Source organism: Erpetoichthys calabaricus, chromosome 8 (genome assembly GCF_900747795.2).
Source record: "Erpetoichthys calabaricus chromosome 8, fErpCal1.3, whole genome shotgun sequence".
Classification (NCBI taxonomy): Eukaryota; Metazoa; Chordata; class Cladistia; order Polypteriformes; family Polypteridae; genus Erpetoichthys; species Erpetoichthys calabaricus.
Window position 1 is genome coordinate 41,183,816 of NC_041401.2, and position 24,091 is coordinate 41,207,906.

A 24,091-nucleotide genomic window follows, 5' to 3' on the forward strand; every position below is an offset into this window, starting at 1 on the left:
GGAGACTCACAACCACGATGGTGTACAATGACCATTTTAAGAGATATTAGCATGATGCTGTCTAAGTGAAAGCATCTTCTAAGCACACCTGAGCAGTTCACTATGGAGTGCAGACAAATCACGATGACATTCGGCTCCTCCAACTCACTGAGCATGTGAAGCTCTTCACTGATGAGTGAAGAGCAATTCTCATTATGAAATTAAGTTACTACTAAACGCTGGATTAGTAGTGATAGATTTTGAGAGTACAAAATGTAAGTAAAAATAAAAGCAAAGTGCACAGGTGTCTGAGTGTGGTATCAATTTTCAGATTTAAAGTGAGAGCTAACACGTCACGACGGAATCTGTTGCTCAGTTTATATCAACATTTTTAGTGACCCTCTACTAATGATCAACAGGAGAAGGTTGTACTGTGAATAAAGACCATCATTAGGTTTTTTTTTTCTTTGAAAAACTAAACAATGCTGAAGAAATCTGAAATGTTTGACTACTCATTTAAAATGAAAAATGGCAATGTTGTTGCTACATTAGCCCAGTCAGCGCTCTGCTCTATACCTTATGACTCGAGAAGATGAGAGGGAATGAATCTCCAGCAATGCCATCCGATAGTAAGAGAAATCACAAAGAAACATAAGCAAAAATCTGTGAATGTGTGTTATCTGTTCCAACTGAATTATTTGAAGACTAGCTTTGTGTTTCATTTAACATGTGGGGCGGTCTAATGGCCAGACAAAGGTCGTGTTCTGCTTCAGCCTTTCTTTATTAGGCTCTTCCATGGATGATGGAGGCTTTAAAGTTACATAGATGGTTTAAAGCTGTAGTGTAGAAAATATCCAAAATAAAAGTATTAAGGTACAAAATATCACGGGTGCAGTACATGAGGTTTAGATGTGTATGGGCTGCTTTGTTTTGAACTCTATACAAAAGAGCAAGTTATATCTTTAAAAATAATATAGGAAATGTTTTAAAAATCATTAAGATTAATACACTTTAAAAAAAAAACAACAAATATTTAACAGTTTTCATTTTTTGAAACTGGGCATTGCCAGTTGGTAATTTAAGCAATTATTTACTATTATTATTTTTTTAATAAAATCAACAGTGTCCTTAATATGTACAGTATATCTATTTATCAGAAATACTGACCCATAGATATACTGTATATAGAAACATCCTTAATATTTCTTTTTTTTTTTAATAAAGGACACATTAATATAAATATAAATTTGAAATATTTAAAAAATATTAAATTCTGCACACAAGCTAAAGAAAACAGAAGAGATGCTAAATAAAATGAACAGCCAGTATATGATAACCATTATAACTTTTACTAATCTGCCTGTCTCACAGAAACTAAGCACACAACACAGAAAGAAAGAAGTTGATGGTTGAGGTGATGGTTACTGATGTTACTTAACACACTTAGCTTGTAGAATTTCTCTGATATAAAGGCAGTTATTTTTTACACCTTCAGTTCTATTTTCTCATTCATCAAGACATCTTCAGTTCCTTTTTTTCCTGCCATACTGCTTAAAAACTACCTTTCCTTTTAAAAGATTATATAAATATTCAACTTATTTTTTAAGTGCTATGGCTTCCATCCAAGCTCACTGAATTAGCTGTCAATTTTGCGGACTCCTCGATTGACTGAGACGTGTGCTGACTGAGATTTGTAAAGTGGTCATCATCAATGTAATAGAAGACTTCAAAGTAATGGATTTTTTTTTATTTAAATCTGTCCTATTTTATGGGTGGCACGGTGGCGCAGTGGGAGATCTGGGGACCTGGGTTTGATTCCTGGGTCCTCCCTGCGTGGAGTTTGCATGTTCTCCCCGTGTCTGCGTGGGTTTCCTCCGGGCGCTCCGGTTTCCTCCCACAGTCCAAAGACATGCAGGTTAGGTGGATTGGCGATTCTAAATTGGCCCTGGTGTGTGCTTGGTGTGTGGGTGTGTTTGTCTGTGTCCTGCGGTGGGTTGGCACCCTGCCCGGGATTGTTTCCTGCCTTGTGCCCTGTGTTGGCTGGGATTGGCTCCAGCAGACCCCTGTGTTCGGATTCAGCGGGTTGGAAAATGGATGGATGGATGGATGTCCTATTTTATGAAGACACAAATCGTGGTATAATGACTAGAGTGATGACTTCCTTTGTTATGCAAATAACACCTTTCTACTAACAGGATTCATGAACTATTACGAAGATATCTGTTTTTGGTGTTTATTTCCACAAAACAGTGTTTCTTTTTAATATCAGCATTACTTTCCTGGCTAAAGCGCCACCTCTAACATGTTTAAAATATCTTCTTGTGTTACACACACAAAAGCACAGGAAAAGTTTATACTTTACATGAACATCTATGAAAAAGTTACCTCAGTTTAATACTGTGTTTAAAAATTCATATATGTGCAAAAATTGATTTATTACAACCACAGTCTGAGAATAATATTTAAAAATATGTCAAGGAATAACTTAACGTACAAACTGTTCCTAGACAAAGCACAGTCCTCATTGTAATCTATGCTGACCCCTGTAATATTGTGTCGAAATGACAAATTAATTCCGAATATTCTTCAAGAAGAGGGGAGGGCAGGGAGACGCAATTCTTCTGTTGATCATTTAATGTCATCCAGTTGATGCCTTTGTATCACTGATATCTTTTGCACAGTCTTGGTGCTTGGCTTTGGCTGCAGCTTTCACTCATGACAGCAGAAGAAAAGAAAAAAAAAATCAAACGTCTTTAAAAGTCCAGAGTTTTATAAAATGGCCCAAATACAGTATGGAAACAGTGCAAGATCAGGCCATAATCCTGAAGTTTCAGCAGGCAAAATCCTCAAAGACACCATGATGTGAGTGATGAATGGGGTGATTAGGAAGGATATTCGTCGAATAAGCTCCTTCTGGATGGCTTCTCATCATTTCACAAGATTCCTAAGGAAATAAGAACAGATCTTACATATACAGATTTATCTTTAAAAGTCATGCTTGCATATCTTCCCAGTCTGGGATTGTATAAAATGGAATTATAAAACATTTCTATATTGATTATGATATATAAAAAACATTCTGGATTGTGTTTGTATTCAGTACATTTCATTTATCCATTCATTATTCAGCCTGGATTTTTCGGCTGAAGTCCATCATGTCAGCAATGAACACAAGCATGGTACCAACAAGCACACAGAGGAGCACCAGTCTATCACAGGGACATTCACACACTCTGTCACACAGGGCAAGTTTAGAGTTGCCAAGAAACTTAACACATGAGTGGTAGGAAAAACAGGAAGGCCGGAGAAAACCCCTCACAAAAAACAAAAACAAACAGTGAGAATGTAGGAAGTCCATGCACATCGTATTCAGAGTACGCATCAAACCAAGGGCTCTGGAGCTGTAAGGCAGCAGTACTAACCACAGGGCCACAGTGCTGCCCACCTCAGTTCAGACCAAGTTATCTTTATGTACGTACTCCAGAAAGCTAAAGAGCAAATACATTTTAATGACAATGACAGACATTTAAAATCTTATAAAATACGTTTTAAAAGCACAGAATACACTTTCATCTGGCCATTCCAGTCCAAAGAGATAGAAGAATAATGCCTCCAATGCTGTTTTCCCTTGAACACATGAAAAGTAGACAGCCTGCTGAGAGTAATCAAATTACCCATAATTCCCCAGGCAGCTTGCAAATACAGATACAGCTAACCTCATTTATTCCATGCATTGTATGATCTCAGATACAAAAGTGAAATTTAAATTGGTGCCAGCCCATGTTCTAGCTAGAAGTGAAGTGAAATTGTTAACCCATAGCAAGCAGGCTGTTATACCTAATGGCTAGAAAGGTTTCCCCAACCTACTGCATACTGAATATTGGCTGTCCTTATTCATACAATGACAAAGAGAAGCACAAATTCAAAAACACCACTGGACTGCCCAGCCATATGCTTATCTAATGGAATATGGCCAGGTTGCCTGATAACATATGGTGAGAGAGTCACTATTACTGTTCACATTAGATTCCCACCAAGCTCTTTGTCCAGTTTCTTTATAGTTTGCAAATAGATCAGCGACATTAGAGAAACTCACATGGGTGAAACAAAAACGTTTTCTTTAAGGGACATGGTCATCTGTAGCTTTGATGTACGTGTGTAGCAGATCAAAGTAGATGCCCAATGTAAAGCATTACGCATTAAATATTCAAATGATGAAAATGTTTACAATAAAAGTATAGGAAATAATAAAATAAATGAAGTATACACAAAATGTATTGCAAGAAACACACCTTCGGTAGACATAAATCAGCATTAAAAAAGAACCAACTATTTTAAAATACTGCAATAATGACAGTTGATAACTTGTATATTCCAGTATGGGAGAAGAAAAATAATAATAAATAAAAAAAAAGACAACTATATGAGGAACCGGTAATTTCTAAACTAGAGACAGAAGTGATAAAACTCTAAACCTTCTTATTAACTAGATTAAAAAATGTGGTGTCAATGAAGGGGTGTCTGTGGGCAGAAACAGTAGAAAGTGACTGTGGCTGGTGGTGTACCAGACAGGTTAGTTGTCATCATGTTAGAGCAGTGCTGTTAAAAGAAAATGAATGTGATGGAAAAGAGAGTGTGGGAACACAGGTGGTGGGCCACATACAGAGAGGGCATTCTTAAACCAGGAATAGGGTGTTTATTCAGAAAGACTCTAGGGTTAGATTTAGGGCTTGAAATGAATCGTATTTATTGGATATGAGCAATGTTCCCTCTAAGGAGTAGCATATAGTGAGCAAAAAACATTGTTTATGAGCGACATTTTGTTTAAGCCAAAAATTTATGAGCACCAACTCCAACGGTCAGAGTGAGCGATCGAGCGATAAGTACGAGCGATGCCGTCGGAATGAGCGATCGTGCGGGAAGTATGAGCGACGCTCTGAATTCGTGTGAGCGATTGCTCACGCGCTCAGCTTAGAGGGAACATTGAATATGAGTGTTTCTGATTGCACAGTTTTTTTTTGTCCACTTCACTATTTCTGATCTGATCATCCTGCAAGTTCATTTCCTCAAAGTGTGTGTTGCTGAGCTTAGCAAATGCTACATAGCACACAGACTGCAATGATCGTCTTCACACACTTTTTGGGAGAATACTGTAAGGCAGCACTTGACTGAAGCAAAGCTTAGTAGTGACTTTCTATTAAATATTACATCTCTCAATGACTTGTCTTGTGTATGCAGGGTCCATTTTGTATCTCTATTTTTCCAGTGATGATGGGTATGTCACAAATAAAAACACACAGGGGGACAGGGATTATGCGATGTCTCCCAAATGCTATACCTCATGAAACTCACCTTTATCTTGATGAAGCTTAGCACTGCAGTTTGCCCATATTGCTCAATCAACTGTAGCTCTTTGCCATAATGTTCCTTATAATGAGCTTACTGCCACAGATGATCTGCACATTTAAGGAAGGATATCCTTTTCTACGCACATATTTTTATCAGTCCTGCGGTGGGTTGGCACCCTGCCCAGGATTGTTTCCTGCCTTGTGCCCTGTGTTGGCTGGGATTGGCTCCAGCAGACCCCCGTGACCCTGTTCGGATTCTGCGGGTTGGAAAGTGGATGGATGGATGGATATTTTTATCATCAATGGGAGACTGTCATCATAAATGTCTTTTTTATGTGCATTTGCATATTACTGAAGCAGCTATCGCAATAGCCTTGTCTATATGTCTGTCTGTCTGCATGACTTGGTCCACCATGGAAGAATTTTGGTGAAATGTGGCACACTTATTCTTCAAGGAAATTTGTTAAGACAGTTCAACTTTTGTTGAGATATCTTGAACAAATCATTCTGTACAGTTTTGGAATTTCAAAATCTTCCATTAAAAACCAATGGCAAATTCGTCATCTATCTTAAAATGAAGAAACATTCAGTGTGACTTCAACAAATAATTAGTTTACTGTTTCAGTTTTACCTTGACAGTGGTGACACTATCTTGCATATTTTGTAGATTTTCCTCTTTTTCACCTCCTGTAGCCACTACTGACAGCAAACAGACCTCCAGCACAAGTTAATAAAACACCCAGACTGCGTGCATGGGAAAGACGTTACTCGCTGCTACTGGCAACTCGAGCACACACAGGATAGCAATGCTCTGTCTGCAAGTCCATTGAGGAATGCATGGAAACCTCTGGATTAGCAAATTGATTTTGCTTTATGAGGTCTTCTCAGCAGCTTGATAACAAGGCAAGGAGAGGAAGAGCATCAGCACTTTAGGCCTTCCAATGCCTTAAGTTATAACAAGTAAGTTAAATGATCTTTCTAGTTATAAAAGTATAAGATGCAAGCAAAGAAAAGAAAAGGTTATCTAGCTATGAATGATATGCCCTGAGGTATGATGCGCAAGACTAAAAAAAACATTTATTCAGTATTAACTTTACACTAAACCAACTTTAATTCATCAATTATCTGCACGGTACAATAATTCACTATTTCACTGTAAGTAAAATTTACTAGGGTGACAGGACATAGTGGTGACAGGGACAGTCCTAATTTCAGGCTAAGATGCCTGATGAATAACCGAAGAATATCAAAATGTCCCAGTCTTAACAGGCTGCCCATCTAATTACCCTAGGTTCTTGTCTATAAGCCGGACTCATGTATAAACCGGAGACCAAAAATCATACGAATTTTTAAAATAAAATCGTATCATAGATAAGCCGGACTCATGGATAAGCCGAACGTACTATAACCTATAACTAATAGAAGGGAGGGAGGTCAGTGGTCTCACTCGCACCCATTTAATTTCTTTAAGGGGGGAGAGAGTGTGAGATATTGGCGTCTCTCTCACTCCCCGCATGGCACGGTTGGAGCGGCCGGAGCGCGTTCTTTCTGCTCTGGGCGTCGCCGAGTCAACACGCGCGCGTAGCGGCCATTTAAATTGTGATTTTATATGTAAGCATATTTAAATATATATCGCGGATTTTTTGCTGGTTCGCGGATTTCTGCGGACAATGGGTCTTTTAATTTCTGGTACGTGCTTCCTCAGTTGGTTTGCCCAGTTGATTTCATACAAGGGACGCTATTGGCAGATGGCTGAGAAGCTAGATTGCTTACTTTTCTCTCACTCTTGCGCTGACTATCTGTGATCCTGACGTATGGGGATTGATCAGGGGGGCTGTTCGCACACCTAGACGATACGGACGCTCGTCTAAAAATGCTGAAAGATTATCTTCACGTTGCTACCTTTTGTAAAGCTGATTCCTGAAAAGACATGCTGCACAGTGCTTCGCATACTTAAAAGCTCGAAGGGCACGTATTGATTTTTGACTGAAAAACAAACTCTGTCTCTCTCTCTCTCTCTCTCCCTGCTCCTGACGGAGGGGGTGTGAGCTGCCGCCTTCAACAGCTTTGTGCCGCGGTGCTTCGCATACTTAAAAGCCTATTGATTTGTTTGCTTTCTCTGTCTTTATGACAGTCACTGCTCCTGACGCACACTCCTTTGAAGAGGAAGATATGTTTGCATTCTTTTAATTGTGAGACAGAACTGTCATCTCTGTCTTGTCATGGAGCACAGTTTAAACTTTTGAAAAAGAGACAAATGTTTGTTTGCAGTGTTTGAATAACGTTCCTGTCTCTCTACAACCTCCTGTGTTTCTGCGCAAATCTGTGACCCAAGCATGACAATATAAAAATAACCATATAAACATATGGTTTCTACTTCGCGGATTTTCTTATTTCGCGGGTGGCTCTGGAACGCAACCCCCGCGATGGAGGAGGGATTACTGTATAAGCCGGATTTATGTATAAGCCGATATTCTATTTTTTCATTTTCACAACTTTTTTCCTTAGATAAGCCGCGGCTTATAGACAAGAACTTAGGGTACTTTGTAGAAACAAACAGTATATTTAGAACAGCGCATATGAAACGTCAAGGCCCAATCCCCTCCCACATACTCAGGGCACCATCCTTCAATGTAATATATGTGTAATAGCACAGTCAACACTCCTGAGGAGGAAAGGTTAAATAAGAACTTGTGCTAAATTTGAAATGCATCACAGCGAGGACCAACACCCAGACAAAACAGAGTACAGGCATTTACTTTTTTCCACATCAACCACTAGGTGGAATCATGTCTTCATATGTGATAGTGCTATTTTTTCCCATCCCCTGATCCCTCTTTGATGACATAAAGCAGGCATTAAAACAAATGTGCATGGGATTTATGCATGGGCATACATGCTACACAAGTGTCCAGGCTTGGAACTTTGAAAATCTGATCACCTTATAATTTACCATCAGAGTGCCACATTCATCTGATATTCATAATGGCTATTCACTGTAATAAAATTTGCCGTTCACTTCTGTTATTCCTTAACATTTGTCTCAACTGAACAGCTTTGCAAGTCCCATTTCGTAAAAATTATAATGGCCAGACATGCTCTAGCACAGAAGGAATTCATTACAAATGTTTTTTTTTTTATTTTCAACAGGTTTTTTTTAAACTGTTAATTGCAAATTGTGCTGCATGTATGTATGTGTGCATGTGAATGTGGTCTCTGTGATAGACTAGAGTCCTGACCAGGCCTATTTTCAGCCTTTTGCCAAACCCTGAACTAGATTGAGTTGGGATTCTACCTACTGAACTCAGTCCATTGACAGATACGGCGCCTGTGCAATCTTCGAAAGCTCCTGAATGTTACACCATGCACACATTTTCTAACTTGTTACCTTACATGTTTTACTATTGCTTTGTCATTCTGTCACATATATGTTCTACACTTCTTTGTCATTCATTCACTTTCTCTGCTGTGTCTTCATATCTGTTGAAGACTATTTCAGTGTGTCAAAATACAGAGTATAGTGAAGCATCCATTTTCTGTCTGACAACATGATGAGAACTGTATAGATTAAACAGTTTGAAACGCTTGAAGGGAAGAAAAAAAAAAAGATTTCTATGCATGAGCACTTGTATGTTTCTTTTCAGGAAAGCTAGTGAGAGCAAGACACTCAAGAAACATGGCATGTGTCTTTCTAAAACCTGCTTACTTCAGTTTAGAAAACGTGCAATGCTTGATAATACTGAAATGTGCAATACTGCAAATAGTAACTGCATAAATCTTTTAACACCTGAATGTAAATGATGCCACCTGCCACAGTTATATGTTCATAGCTCAGAGAAAATGGCTGAAAAGAAATATTGATTTAAAAAATTGCACTGATTGAATTTCTTGTAAAGAAAATTCACTCTTGACAATGCACACTTGTAGACACCTGCAAGGTAACTAACAATGTCAGACAAAGGAAAAAGCACTTTAAAGACAGAAGCACAAACGTCTCCTACCATGTTAGACGGATTACCAAGAAAATCAGAGAAATAAGGCTGCATGGTGTTTCTGCGGTCCGCACTATGCTTTTTGTGTTCATGCTCTTTTAAAATTGACATTTTATTGTGAGAAGGGAATTGTTGATTGGGGAAGATAAGAAACAGCACAATAAAATATATACCATATTCTGGCCATTTGGCATAACAAGTAGAAATAAGCATAAATCTAAATAAGCGAGAAGTTCAGTCTAGGACTGGATTTTAGCTCCAACTATCACCATTAATCACAATTTGAATGGAAGAAAGGTTATGTTATGATATGAGAAAAGCAGGTACACGTCTGGCATACACAATTAATAAACTTAGCATCTTATACCTATCTAACCAAGAACCAGTACAGATTTTATTATTCTAAATTCTCTGTTTATAATTTTTTACTGCTGCAATTATATTACAAATTTTTGGAAACATTTATTTTTTTTCTGCAACAAGACAGGTTGAAGAGATTACCATTGGCAGCCTGTAACAATATTCCTATATACTGTACATTGGAAGATTAGACATTATACACAAGTGCTTTTCACATGATTGTCTGTTTACCAGTAAATTTCTAATAAACCTTAATAAACTAATGCAATCTTAATTTAAGATGTGGACCTTTGCAGCCCAGAGCTGATTCACAGTATAGCCTCAGAGGCTAATGTTTTTGTCTAACAGCTACAGATATGTGGGTTTGTTTTAAATAATTCAATGAGTACTGAAAATCAAACCCAAACCAGCTCACAACCATTCAGTTCAATTCAAAAACACCCTTATCCACAGCAGTTTGTAGCCAAACCCAGCCATACCTGTGTCACTTTGCTTTTTTACATTAATTAATCCAACACCTGTTCACATTTTCTGATGCTGTAAAACTGTTTCTTGTTACTTAACAAAATAACAGTCCTCAGTGAAGTACAGATGGTTGTTTCCAAATTGATTTTATTTTCAACAACTCAAGAATTATACATGCAAGAGATCCCAGCCTGCCACTGACCGTATGGATTTAGAAAGGTAAATTCCTATGGGTTCATATAAGTTTCCTCTCACATCCTACAGACATACGTGTTAGGGGTGAATGGTGACTCTAAACTGACTTGTGATAAGAGAGTGCACTTTAGACTGGTAACTCATCTAGAACTGCTTCCTGCATGGAGCCTAATATTGGCCCTGTTTTCTGCATACCTGCACTGGACGAAAGGTAGATATAAAGAAAACAAACAAAAGTAAATATAATAATGACAACATATTTCCCCCTTTCAAAGAGTACACTCAAGAAAATAAAACTCCAGAAATGCATCCCTCAAAAATTAGCCAATCCCTTTCAATCCTTAAAAAGTCTTCCCTGCATTTGAATATGAGAAGTTCTGTTAAAATTAGTAAAATCAGATTACACACCAAGTTTAGAGTCCCATCTAAGACTGGATAATATCAAACACATACACACAGAGAGCATTTTTAGTGTAACCTGAAAATAACCATATGCATGCTTTGTACCGTGGGAAGAAATTGCAGTGTCTAGGTGAAAACACTCAAATACATGGGGATTCTGCACTCAAGGTTCTGGATTTACTGCAAACAAAAATAAAAGTCACTAATTGCAAACATTTGGTTGAATTGTGCAGCATAATGTGTGTTTGCACATTTCGTCATACCTAAAAATAGCTTTAACGTGAGTGAGTTTGTTTAAAAGTACACAGGTGACGTTGCTCTTTGACGTTAATGCTTAAAGCTAGTTTACTATGAAGCCCTGATTTCTGCAACCCTACTTTTATGGAATTTTAGTTAATATATAATAATCTTTTATACACTATTGCAAGTATATATGAAGCTATAACAGAATAAATTAACATAAGGAAAAGGATTGAATGTAACTCAAGGGTTAACTAAATATAGCTTAATGCTTAAGTACATGAGGTCTCTGTCTCATCTCAGAGAAACCAAGCAATGTAATTCTCCTAGGTTAGAATGAGGTAAATGAGTAACAACCATGCCTTCAGAAAGCAGGGACAAACTGATAGGAAAACCCATACACCCATCCTATGAAGCAGTGGTAAAATCAATGAAAAGATCCATTGAATACATCTGTTGACAAACTGGCATTCAGAATAATGGGAGAATCGACATGAGTCAGAAATTACTGGTGTCGTTAGTTGATTGGAGGGGGTAATAAAGTTCTGCATATTAAGAGTCAGATGACATGATGCATTAGATGAGGTAATAATAATTAGAAAAAGTATTAAAGCAGATGAATTCTTTAATTAATTGCTTACTCCATGGACTGAGACATTTGTGCAAAACTCGGTATTGCTCTCAGTATTGCTCTGCATTCTAATCTGGACTGCGTAACTGCCTTCTTTGAATACAGAGAAAGTTTTTTCCATGACACTTTGGGGTAACATCACTTGTTGCAATCAGAATTTGCAGTATCAAAGGTAAACATGCATGTAACGGTTAAGAAACATGCCTGGCAGAAAAATCCTGTCACTGAAACCAAGTGCTGGATGCAACAAATTTACGCTGACCTGTTACCCCAGAGCTATTTGTCGCTGACAAAATGAAGACAAAATACATGATGCCAAAGACTCAAGTAAGTAAAACGTGTTAATGCATTATAAATGTGCCATCATCAATTGATGGTCAGTGTCTCTACAAGGAAGAAATTTATCTTTAGCTCAAATGGGAAGACACCACCACTTTTATTACTCGTTTTCATACCCTGCTAGAAGTGCATGCTCACAGCTGCCACACAACAATTAAAAAAATATATATAATAAAAAGGTAATAGTAAAAATATTACTACAGTGAAGACTAAATAACAAACTTTTACTTGAAATCTGCAATTCTATAATTTAACTGCTTTTACACATTAATAAAATTAAACAAAAAATTATTTTACCTTATGCAACAGACACACCATTTTTTATCACTGACTTTATCAACAGTCAAATTGTTGGTTCTTGGTGTTTGATAAACAAAACCGATGATGGCCAAAAATGAGGCCACACAGCTAATGATTTGTCCTTAAGTTATGCCTACTGTCTTGTGATTTCCACTTTAAAATGTTATTACACAGTGAACACATAACAAAGCCCTTAAAAGCTTTCTCCCACACTTATTTTTTCCAAATGATATGCAGATGTGTTTCACTTTTACCAGATATAGTAATAATAATAATTCCTTACATTTATATGGCACATTCCTCACTATTCATAGCGCTTCATTGACAGTGGAGCCACTTCATCCACCACTGATGTGTAGCATCCACCTGGATGAGGCAATTGCAGCCATTTTTGTGCCAGTACACTCACCATACATTAGCTATTAGGTGGTAAAGGAGATTTAGAGACAGGGGAAAATCAGGGGGCCAGAATGACTAGGCCATGGTGGGCAATTTAGCCTGGGCATTGAGTTACACCCTACTCTTTACGAAGGATGCCCAGGGATCTTTTATGACCACACAGTTTTTTTACATTTCATCCGAAGGATGGCACCATTTTTACAGCACAGTGTCTCCATCATTGCACTGGGGCATTGGGATCCACATTCAGACCACAGGATGAACGCCCCCTGCTGGCTTCACTAACACCTCTTCCAGCAGCAACCCAACCCTTTCCAAGATGGTCTCCCATCCAAGTATGCTTCACTTCAGGTGGATGACCTGTTCTTAAGTGCATGTGGCATGGCTGCTGACTTGTACACTTGAATATTCCTTTTTTCATCATAAAGTGGCACTAGGCTGGAATCACGCCAATCTGAAAACAGCGCCCCTCATAATCTTTTAAGAATTTAATTGCATGAATTACAGAATGTTTTAAAAAATCATTTCTACCTCAATTTTTGGCAGGTTCCTCCTATTTTATTACTTTAGATGTAAGGCAATTCTTCAACCTGCACCCATGGAATGTTTGCAGTTATATTTTCTAAGACTCGCTGTGACAGTGAGTATAGGGAGGGTTGAACCCGCATCTCCACACATAAAAACTTTAGTTTGTTTGCCACATTGGTAATTATTTATATCCAGATACTCTGTTCTTCCCATGTCTATGCATTTTCTCCAGGTAATTCATTTTCCTTCTAATTCCTAAAATGTGACTGCCAAGTCCCTAAACTATTGTATGGATGAATGTGTAGGTGTGTAAATGTGTTTGTCTCTTGATGCACCAGAATCCCATCCAGGGTGTTTACCTGTCTTGCTCCTGATGCTGACAGCATAGCCTGTGGCATTCCTTGCCTTTATGACAGATGGATTTAATTTATCCACCTCAGAATACCAAACTTACAAAATTCACATTTACAAGACTTGTTTTTAGCCAGTCTTATCCATTTGTTTTTCTATTTTTTACTCCCCCCCCCTTTTCTGAATAATGTACAGACAGTTTAAGAAAATGGATAACTATCTAGCAGTGAAAGTTGTATTCTTTTTATTTACTTTAAGCTATTCAATAATTATTTTTCATTCTGTCAAAATCTAAAATAAATAAATAAATAAATAACCTGGGGTTTCATATCTTCCAGTCGTAATGTAGCTACACTGCTTGACTGTCTCTTGTTCTGTTCTTTCTGAGGTTTCAGTAGTCTGTGAATTTTGTCCTTGATCACCTGAGGAGGACAAAAAAAGTTAATGATCATGGTAGCAATAAAACAATATGACTAGACAAGGCTGGTTAAAAGCATTCAACTACTGCTAATGAGCTCAGTAGCTGTCTCAGTGACTTGTTCTACAGCAATGAACATAATTCACTCTTATCTATATTGACACATTAATTAATCAATACTGTATTTCACTCTTAGATTCCAGTCTGAATCATATGCAGTGCATGATTTCAACTGTCTCTTATGCACAACTGTTGTCTTTAAATCTTAATTCCTTATACTGAAAGTAGACACTTAGATAGCAAAAACTTTTTATTTTTATTTCAGTATGTGTGCGTTTCTGATTAAATTTTATTTATTTATTTCTTAATCACCATTCAGTTTCATTATTCTTATAATAGACTGTGATGTACAGTAATTCTTTGGCAGCTATGACAGCTATAGTGAAATCATACTACTAAATTTGTTTTTGATATTTTTTTAGTTACATTTTTTGTAATTAGGACAGATCAAATTGTAAATATTTACAAGCATCTTTTAGTTATTTTATTACCTCTAAACAAAACATAAAAGATAACCTATGAACATGACTTTCTGCCAAACATGGCTAATTTCTACTCTAGTAATTTTTCTAAAATAAAGCTAAGTTGAGATATGAAGTCCCACAAGGCACTACTTTTAACTAAACTTTCAGTCAAAATGGTCCCACAATTTTCACTCCCTTTTGAAAAAAATATCATGTAAAATATTTTAGAATAATTCTCTTACATCTGTTCCCTTATGTTCCTCCCGAAGAACATTCCTTTTATTAAAACAGCAGTCTGTATCCACCTTTATAATTTCATACATCTCTCCCATGACACAACTGTACAATATAATGGCAGTGAAATGGTACGGTTCTTTTCAACTTTTCTGTAGTGCTGTAGTCCATCTTTTAATAAAGTGACTAAAACTACAACATCATTCTATTACGCTTATAATTGATACTGGAAAATTTTTGATCTTTGAAGACACACTCTAGTTTTGGATTCATATTTTGCTCTGATTATAATAAGCTATTAGTAAAACTTTACATTTGTTTACCCTGAAATCTAGTCACCTAAATTGGAATTTGGCCAAGTATATCTGTTGTAAAGCATTTTGCGAAGTATATGCTGATCCACCCAATATAGTATCACTTGTAAATTTAACCAGATTTAACAGATCCTTACTGTGGACTATGTTTGACTTAACTACATTTAGAAAATTATCTTTTATCAAAATCCATCATTGTGCTTTGTTTAAAACAACCCTGCATAAATCTGAACAGCATGCCCTGAATCGCTGCTACCTGTTGTTGAATTTTTAGCCTCCTGTGGAGTACTTTATGAAAATCATTTTGTAAATTAATACTGGATGTTCTAACTCTATCAAGTGTTTAAATTGTTTACTAACGAAGCTAAGGTATTACAAGAAAATGTAGATTATTATAAATAGGAAGTAGAAATTTGAAGATTTTTTAATATTGTAATAGATTTGAACACACAGTGGGAAGTCTGAATGCTGAAAGTACACTCATCTACAGAAATCTTGGAGTCATAATGCACTTGTTACTATCTGCATTAAGATAGTGTACATAATGTTAGGTCACATCCATATTACTAACCGAGAATGCTAAACCGGATGATGGACGCAGGCACATCCGGCAATGGGCCGTAGCTGCAAAAAGACGTACTGCGCAGGCGCAAAAAGAGTCCGCGAGGGTCGGCTGAGGAGCCGAGAAAGGCGGATAGAAGAGGGCGAGAGAGGCGGATGAGGGGCCGCGAGAGGCGGACAAGACCACAGAAAAAAGGAGTGAGCACAGGAAAAATTGAGAAATGAGGCGCAAAGAGCACCGAAAAAAGGAAACGGCACATAAAAAAGTATTCAAACGCAAGCAAAGCACGAAACACATTGCACACGAAACTAGACCCAAAAAAAAAAAAAAAAAAAAAAAAAAGAGGCTCGTGCACAACAGCAAGGCACCCCCCCCCCCCCCCCCCCCTACAGGCACCGGACGGGACACACACCAAGAGGGGGATTCAACAAGCCCATGGAACACAAAAAAAAGAACACAAAACCACCCCACAGACCCTACAAGCAAGGGACGGGACACACACAAAGAGGGGGATTCAACAAAACACAGGAACACAAAAAGAAAGAAGACGCTCGCGCGACAACAATCCTCAACCCCCCCCCACACACACACAAACACACACACACATCCATAAGAAGTGACACCCAAAGCCACATATTCTAAAGTGAACATCAACACCTTCACACTAGACAGCATAGGTGTCAGCATTGGTGGATCTCCTTACAATAAAGCACTATTAACCGTTCAACTGCAGAAAAGGAAACATATTAACAGTGACTGCGACCCACCTTATTACTTATCCATATTTCGGATGCTGAGAAAGAAACAAGTCATGAATACACGGTCACGGGTACAAAACGAAAAGGAAAGGATAACAGGAACAAACAAACGAACACGAAAGAAACAACAAAATAGACGGCTATGCAGCATAGGTGGATCTCATTACAATAAGGCACTATTAACCGTTCAACCGCAGAAAAGGCTCCATATTAACAGTGAGTGCAATTCTCCTTATTACTTATCCATATTTCTAAAAGAAACAATGTCTCGACTCCAAAAACGCAAAGCTCAACTAAAGCTTCTAACTAACGATGTACCTAAAAGTAAAAACTTTATGAACTGCATTAGATCCTACAATGGTTCATTTGCTTTTGCATATACCGGAGTAAATATCAGGCCACCAAAAGGCAATGGCCCATACTACTTTCGCATATGTGCACAAATACTGCATCGCATTGGAACAGTGCACCCTGAAACAAATCAACAACGCAAATATGCACAAATCTACATCCTAGATCCACATGACGCAAACTATCAATCAAAGTGCTGCATCGCAACAGGCACGGATTCAAAACGAAACACCTCCCGTCTCAGACATACGTTAATGGCAGCGAAGGCTACAACGGGCTTCTCACACAGCACAGGCAAATCGATTACAGCTCCAAAACAACACGTCCCAAATACTACACATGCAACAACGCGCCTCTCAAATGGCACAAGAAAAACATACACCAGTAAAATTCATTTGGATTAATGAATGTCATTTGCAATCATTGTCATTCAGTTCACTTCCCTGAAGAAACAACTGGCCATACAAGTTATACATTTACACGTTGTTGTCAAAAGGGTCAAATTAGACTGCCTTCTTTACATTCATATACTGAATATCTACAGAGGCTTATAACTGACGATGTACCTGAAAGTGAAATCTTTATCAACTACATTAGATCCTACAAATCGGTATCCACTATGAACATTAACGGTGGCACTGCACGTGACATCCGTCTTGAAAAAATGTTGTTTATTGATGAATGTTCAATGGCATGAAGTCACTTACTCAACACCATTCATAAACTTCTACAAACGTTTATGAATAATAATATTCGATTTGAAGGAAAGGTACTTTTATGAGGAGGAGATTTTAGACAGTGATTAGCTATTCTTCCAGATGCCATGCACTCAGCTATTGTTCAGTGCACCTTAAAATACGCAGACAATTGGCATTGCTTTCAAAAGATACAGTTAGTAAAAAAGATACGATGTCCAGAACCAGATCATAACAATTGCTTATTACAACTGAGAGATGGTACACTCACCAATACAGCTGGACTTCAGGCACATATTATTACAATTCCTCAAGCCTTTATCTGCGACAACTTAGTTACAGAGACATTTCGAACAGCAATCTCATTAGACCAAATGCCCCTTTTAACACAACGCACTATATTATGTCCAAAAAATATTAATATGGAAAACATTAATACCCAAGTCATTCCATTACTTCCTGGAGAGACACAACTCTTTCTAAGCTCTGACAAACTTGACTCTGATCACAACAATAACCATCTTAAATGACCTTACAAGTTCTGAGCTGGAATTACCTTTTACACTTAAACGGCGTGTACAAAGAAATTTTCAAATAAACCTTTACACTGTGACACACACTTTATTGTTTGCTTTCTATTTGCATCATCTACACCGTCACATTATTCTATATCTCATTCATACATCACGCTCTTTGTCATTCCCAACACCAGGGGTTGGCGAGCGAAGCGAGCAGGGGGCGGAGCCCCCTAGTAGCTCAATGTTTGAAATACAAGTCAAAAGAATTTATGCTTAAGCCATACAACAAACTAGCAAGGCCTCACCTGGAGTACTTTGTACAATCAAAAATATAGCACTGCTAGAGAAAGTCCACAGAGGATTCTGGGACAAAGGTGTATGATTTATTAGAAAACATGGAAGGAGCTGAACTTTTCCAATTTAAAAAAAATACAATAGAGGTGACTAGACCAAAGCATTTAAAATTATGAAAGGAATTCGTATAGTGGATCCCAGTGTTTAATTAAAAATAAATTCTTCAACAGTAGAATTACCAGAGCCTATGAAAAAACTCGTAGATCTGTCCCACCGTAAGTCGCTCCACACCTCTCCATCAGCGTCTTTTGTCCTGTAAATGTGTCGATAAGCAGTAAGCAGTCTGCTATCACATCCCCCACCCCGCAGCTCAAGTCTGTTTACCTGCGTGTCAGTTGCTTGGAGTTGTATAGAGTGAGAAGTCAAGCAAAATGACACCTTTTATAAATACTATATCGTTATTTGGAACACATGCATTTCACGTGTGTTCCGTGTCTACAACAATCTATGTACAGTAAACACATCGTTAAAACAGAAACGTTTTTCATATTTTAGTAATAATTGACAAAATGTAGACATGAAGTGTATAATGTGTTAAGCCTGAATTCCAAATATCAAATAAACACTTTCACAAAAGGTACAAATATAACAGAACAAGTGCGCTTCTATTCAAGAATATAACTGCAGAAAAAGAACCTGCGTTAGGGTGCGACATTGACATTGATCTTGATGAAAGAAACATTTAAGTAGAAAATCTTTACTGATCAATACTGTGTAATTTGTTGAGAGAATGATGTAACAATAGTCAAAAGAAACCAAAATCACCAACCCATTAATGGTTGGATTCAACATCACACTGAAAAATAAAGTCAAAAATTGAAATCACACTGATCCAGCTTGCGTGAATTTCATCCCAGAAGCTCATAATGTGACTCAGTAGTGTGTATGCCGACACGTGCCTGTATGCACTCCCGACACCGTGTGGGCAAGCTCCTGATAAGATGGCGGAGGATAGTGTCCTGGGGGATCTCCTCCCAGACCTGGATCAGGGCAGAAGTGAGTTCCCGAACAGTCTGTGGTGTTACTTGGTGGCATCAGATGCACCAGTAATGCACCATAATGACTAAGAAGTTCTCAACTGGATTCAGATCTGGGGAATGTGTGAGCCAGTCAATGGAATCACGCCTTTGTCATCCAGGAAGTGCCTACACTCTGGCCACATGAAGCTGGGCATTGTCCTGCACCAGGAGGAACCCAGGGCCTACTGCACCAGCTCAAGGTCTGACAACTGCTCTGAGGATTTAATCCCAGTACCTAAAAGCAATCAGGATACCGTTGCCTAGAATGTGGAAGTCTGTATGACCCTCCAAGGATATGCCTCTCCAGATTATCACCGACCCAACGCTGAACTGGTCATGCTGGGTGATGTTGAAGGCTGCATAACATTCACCATGGCATCTCCACACTCCTTCACATCTGTCCCATGTGTTCAGTGTGAAACTGCTCTCATCTATGGAGGGAACGAGGTGCCAATGGCAGAAATGCCAATTGTATTCTCTGGCAAATGGCAATCGAGCTACTCAGAAATGGGCTTTTAGCAAGGGTCCCACTAGAGAACGTCGGGCCCTCATGCTATTCTCATAGAGTCTGTTTCTGTCAGTTTGGTCAGTAGCCATTTTGTAAGGCTCTGGCAGTACACCTGTTGTCACTTTCATTTTCACCATAGCAAGTGAAGTTGATTCACAATCGCTTAGGCTTCCTAACTGGACAGGTTGATATCCCTGAAGATGAATTTACTTTCTATTGAAGATTAAGTGTTCTCTTAATATTTTTAAGCAGTGTACATAGTAAAACCCATTCGGTAGGTTATTACTTTATGTTAAAGAATGCAGAAAGAGTGATTGCAGAAATGGATGCCACTACTCAGAAATCACAAGAGATTTAGAAAATAGAAGAAACCGTACTGTAGGGACTTCATCAATCAGAGTAACTGCAATATGAATGCAGTGGACAAAAAAATATTATGACCCTTGTCTGTAATAGTACAAAGAATAATGTTTTGTAATTTATTATTTACTATACAGTATGAAAAGTGACAGCTTTTTTTAAATACATTTTTAAATACTGATTATGCTTATTTATGATTAATTACTTTCTTAGTTGTGAATGTTTACTTACTTCATAGATGTAATCTAAAATTTCTAGAATAGTGAGAAGACTTGCTCCAATAAATAATCCCATCTGACCTCCTATGTCACCTAATTGAAAAAAAATTCATGAGTAACAGTAAAGGCATTAAAACAATGTGTAGTACAAAAACTATTAACTGAATGCTTACCCAGTAACCCTGCCACATCATATGCTCGTTTCTGTTCAATTGTCTCATAATTTAGAGCTTCAAAGAAAACGTCCAAAACCAGAAAATTTTCCCTGCACAGAAAAACAATATAATTAAACTGATATTTTCTTTTCTTAGTAAATGACAAACAGTAGATGTTGCAGAGGGAAAATGTGTATTATTAGAAGTGTTTATATGAGTTGTAAACTACACACCTACTGTATACACAGACAAGATGTAACCATTATAACCATATTATAAAAATACATGAAAACGAGATTAGATTTTTATCAGTGATCTACTTCAAAATAATTATAAAGAGGAAAAAAAAGAAAACAACTGTAACTGCAGCATTTAGATTTATTGAGTAAATTAAAGTTAAATGCACATTAAATAAACAAAATATAGTACGTTGTTGTATAAATGAATACAGTGTTTAAATCATTGGTCTTTGTGGATGTTTTTGAAACTGTCTTTTCAAATAACCATGTTCGAACTGTACAAGACATTAAAGCATATTATAAAATCCATCCATCCATCCATTTTCCAACCCGCTGAATCCGAACACAGGGTCACGGGGGTCTGCTGGAGCCAATCCCAGCCAACACAGGGCACAAGGCAGGAACCAATCCCGGGCAGGGTGCCAACCCACCGCAGATATTATAAAATACATTTCTTATTAGAAACAAGGTTTACAATACATTCAAATGATTCTTTGTGGAAGACCTATAATAAAACAGATAAAATACGTGTAATCATTACAGATACCTTATGTGTTCTTCTGACTTGTTATATTTTTTGGATAAGTAATGTACTGATCCCCTGCTTGGAATTTTCACCATGGAAAGTTCTTTTCCATAACGTGTTAGGTTGCATGGAGTCTCACAAGTACAAGGATCTGTAGAATTCTTTTGAAAGGCAGCTGTAATGTAACAAATATTGAAGGTATAAAAACTAGATCATTTAAGGGAAACACACAGACACACACACCAACACTAAAGCCAATTTAGCAACATAAATCCATCTAATCTGCATCTCTTTGGACTGTGGGAGGAAACCCACATGCACAGGGAGAACAGGCAAACCTCATGCTGGGAACACCCAAGATGCGCACCCTTGTCTCCTTATTGCAAGAGTTCACAGTTTATATAAAATATAAAGAAGAGTGCTGCATTTTTTTCTCTATCATTCTTTCATGGCATTTTCTTCAGAACAATATTTTGATGCATATACCTTTGCCTCTATGAAACAGCTACTAGAATAGATATTTGGATTCCAGCAAATTTCTCTTACTGGCAGCCTGAACAACTGACATTGTTTTGAACAGATGTGCAGCTAAATATCCAACAAACCAGCCAAATAGGCTCACCAGAAGGCAGATGTATTATAGCTGTTTCAGTCTTCAGTATCAGCTTAAAACATTGGGTATACTGCACTTCTTAGAAAGAAAACGTGACAACAGGTTTACAAGAAAGACTAATTATTTATCATTTTCCATTTTAGGAATTGTATAAGCTTGAGAGAAAACAACATGACAGAAAGTTTGGTCTAAATATCTTGTAATTTTAATTTGAGCCTTTTAAATAGGTACAGTAAATAAAGTATTGAGCAAAAATCTATGTTTTCATTTAAATTTACTGCATTGCTTAGTCATATATTTAATAATAAAAATACTAATAAATGTTAAATACTTATGAAATCTAATTCACATGTATGTTACTTACACCTTGGCGAGAATATTAAATTACATATATCATTTGCAATTAAGTCTGTACAGTATGTAAAGAAATATTTACATTACGTTTTAGGATGCAAAAACAAGGCAATATCTATTTGAAATAATCATGATTTCTATATTACTAAAACTTTTTTTTATATAATAATGTGTTTTTTTACAAAGTTTTATAAATCAAAACAAAATCGCTTACCAAGGGCATCATCTGCACACTCAATGTAGAAATTTGGAGAGCATATTGTTTCATTTCCTATAAACATAATTTAAATACAATAATTTAAACTGAGAGCTGACATACAAAAATTACTATTAACATTCCAGAGTGAAAATAAGAATGTACTGTGATTGTGAGTATCAACCAAAATAACTGGGTATACAGAATTTCTAAGAAAGAAATTGGACAACAGTTATTACAAAACAGAAGTATCCATAGCTGAGCAGTTGCACTTACTATATTAAAGCCTTCTCTTTCTGTCTGATATTTCCTTAGAGACAAGAATATCTTTACATTCTTTCTTCCCATAAACTGTGTGTACAATGCAAACTAATTTTTGGAAGGTTGAAGAGTGTAAATATTTACTGGCTTGTATTTGTGTCTAGTATAATTAAACACTCCCTTGCTGACAGATTGCTACCACTTGCTTTGTTGCACAATGTAAACAACAAAGCATTGTTTGGAAATGGAAATGGGCTTTTGAAAGTTTACTATAAAATAAATACTGAATGGTAGATTGAGCATTCTTGAGAATTAGAATGAACTTTGCATTGAGATTGATTTCGCATCATTTCTCCTCATGTGCTCATTTACAATACTAAGTTGGCTAAAAGCTGTGAAAATTATTTCAAGTCACAAAGTAGTTAAATAACTCTGTCGGATGAATGCTAAAAACGTTTGATTCAATGATTTTCTTATGCTTTCCAAAATACTGCGAAAGGGTAAAAGCAATACAATGAAAGAAACAATTTTGTGCATAGGCTAAGTATATTGTCTAGTGAAGTTCAAATAGTGTAACAATTGCTTGAGTGGCTTGATACATCAGTATTCCGCTGTATACACTGTAAAGCTACAAGTCCCTGACTGACTTGCTGACCAAAAATGCTTGGCTGTTTGCAGAAAACATAAGGAAATAACATTTTAACTAATGTATTAATTGCATTACCTGAGGCAACAAAAATCCACCCTCACTGAAAATTGTATTTAGTCATGATAAAAATGAAGAAAACTGCAATGATGTATCATAAGTTAATATTGGAAAGAGTGATCTTTGTAGCAATTGATAGCATAAATGGTAGCACATCTGACTGTGAGCCAGTGACATAATGGTTCAGTTCCTAAATGAGCCCTTTTCATCTTGATCTTTATATATCATATACAAAGAATAATTATCAGCACCACTTACATGGTATCAAAAAAACAAAAACTGATAATTTAATGCTATAAAATTAAATTTTGTCATATAAAAATGGAGTACCTGAATTCCAATCTCTTACATTGTTCCAAAAACATTAAGATACACTTTCAAGGTATACATCTATCTGTTTCTTATGTATTAAAATGTGCAATTATATCATGCATCCAAACAATAAAATAAAAGTGAACATCTTTTGACTTCTTTTAAATTTGTCATTGCTATCTTTTTGATTACATTACCAGTACCACATAGAAAATCCGAACCATCGCTGCCCTTCTCTCTCTCTCTCTCTCTCCTGTATTGTTCTTTATTATTTCAAATGTCTGATTTGCTCCTTTACAATTATTTGGTTGGGAGTTTAAAATGATCACCTCTACTCATAAGTATGTCATTAGTATTTCATGGATTT

At 37.0% G+C, this 24,091-nt stretch overlaps 1 protein-coding gene across 2 annotated transcripts in view; it reads right to left on the reverse strand.

Moving 5' to 3' along the window:
- Positions 1-1,078: 1,078 nt before the first annotated feature.
- LOC114656489 (acid-sensing ion channel 4-A-like) overlaps positions 1,079-24,091 on the reverse strand; it is a 49,345-nt gene continuing 26,332 nt past the window's right edge. For both annotated transcript variants that reach the window (XM_051931010.1, XM_028808151.2), the window contains exons 6-11: positions 22,464-22,520; positions 21,304-21,457; positions 20,536-20,627; positions 20,376-20,455; positions 13,847-13,951; positions 1,079-2,923 (exon numbers count right to left, since the gene is read on the reverse strand). In XM_051931010.1, the coding sequence (XP_051786970.1) occupies positions 2,810-2,923; positions 13,847-13,951; positions 20,376-20,455; positions 20,536-20,627; positions 21,304-21,457; positions 22,464-22,520 (602 nt within the window). In that variant the 3' untranslated portion in view covers positions 1,079-2,809. The remainder of the gene's footprint in view (positions 2,924-13,846; positions 13,952-20,375; positions 20,456-20,535; positions 20,628-21,303; positions 21,458-22,463; positions 22,521-24,091) is intronic.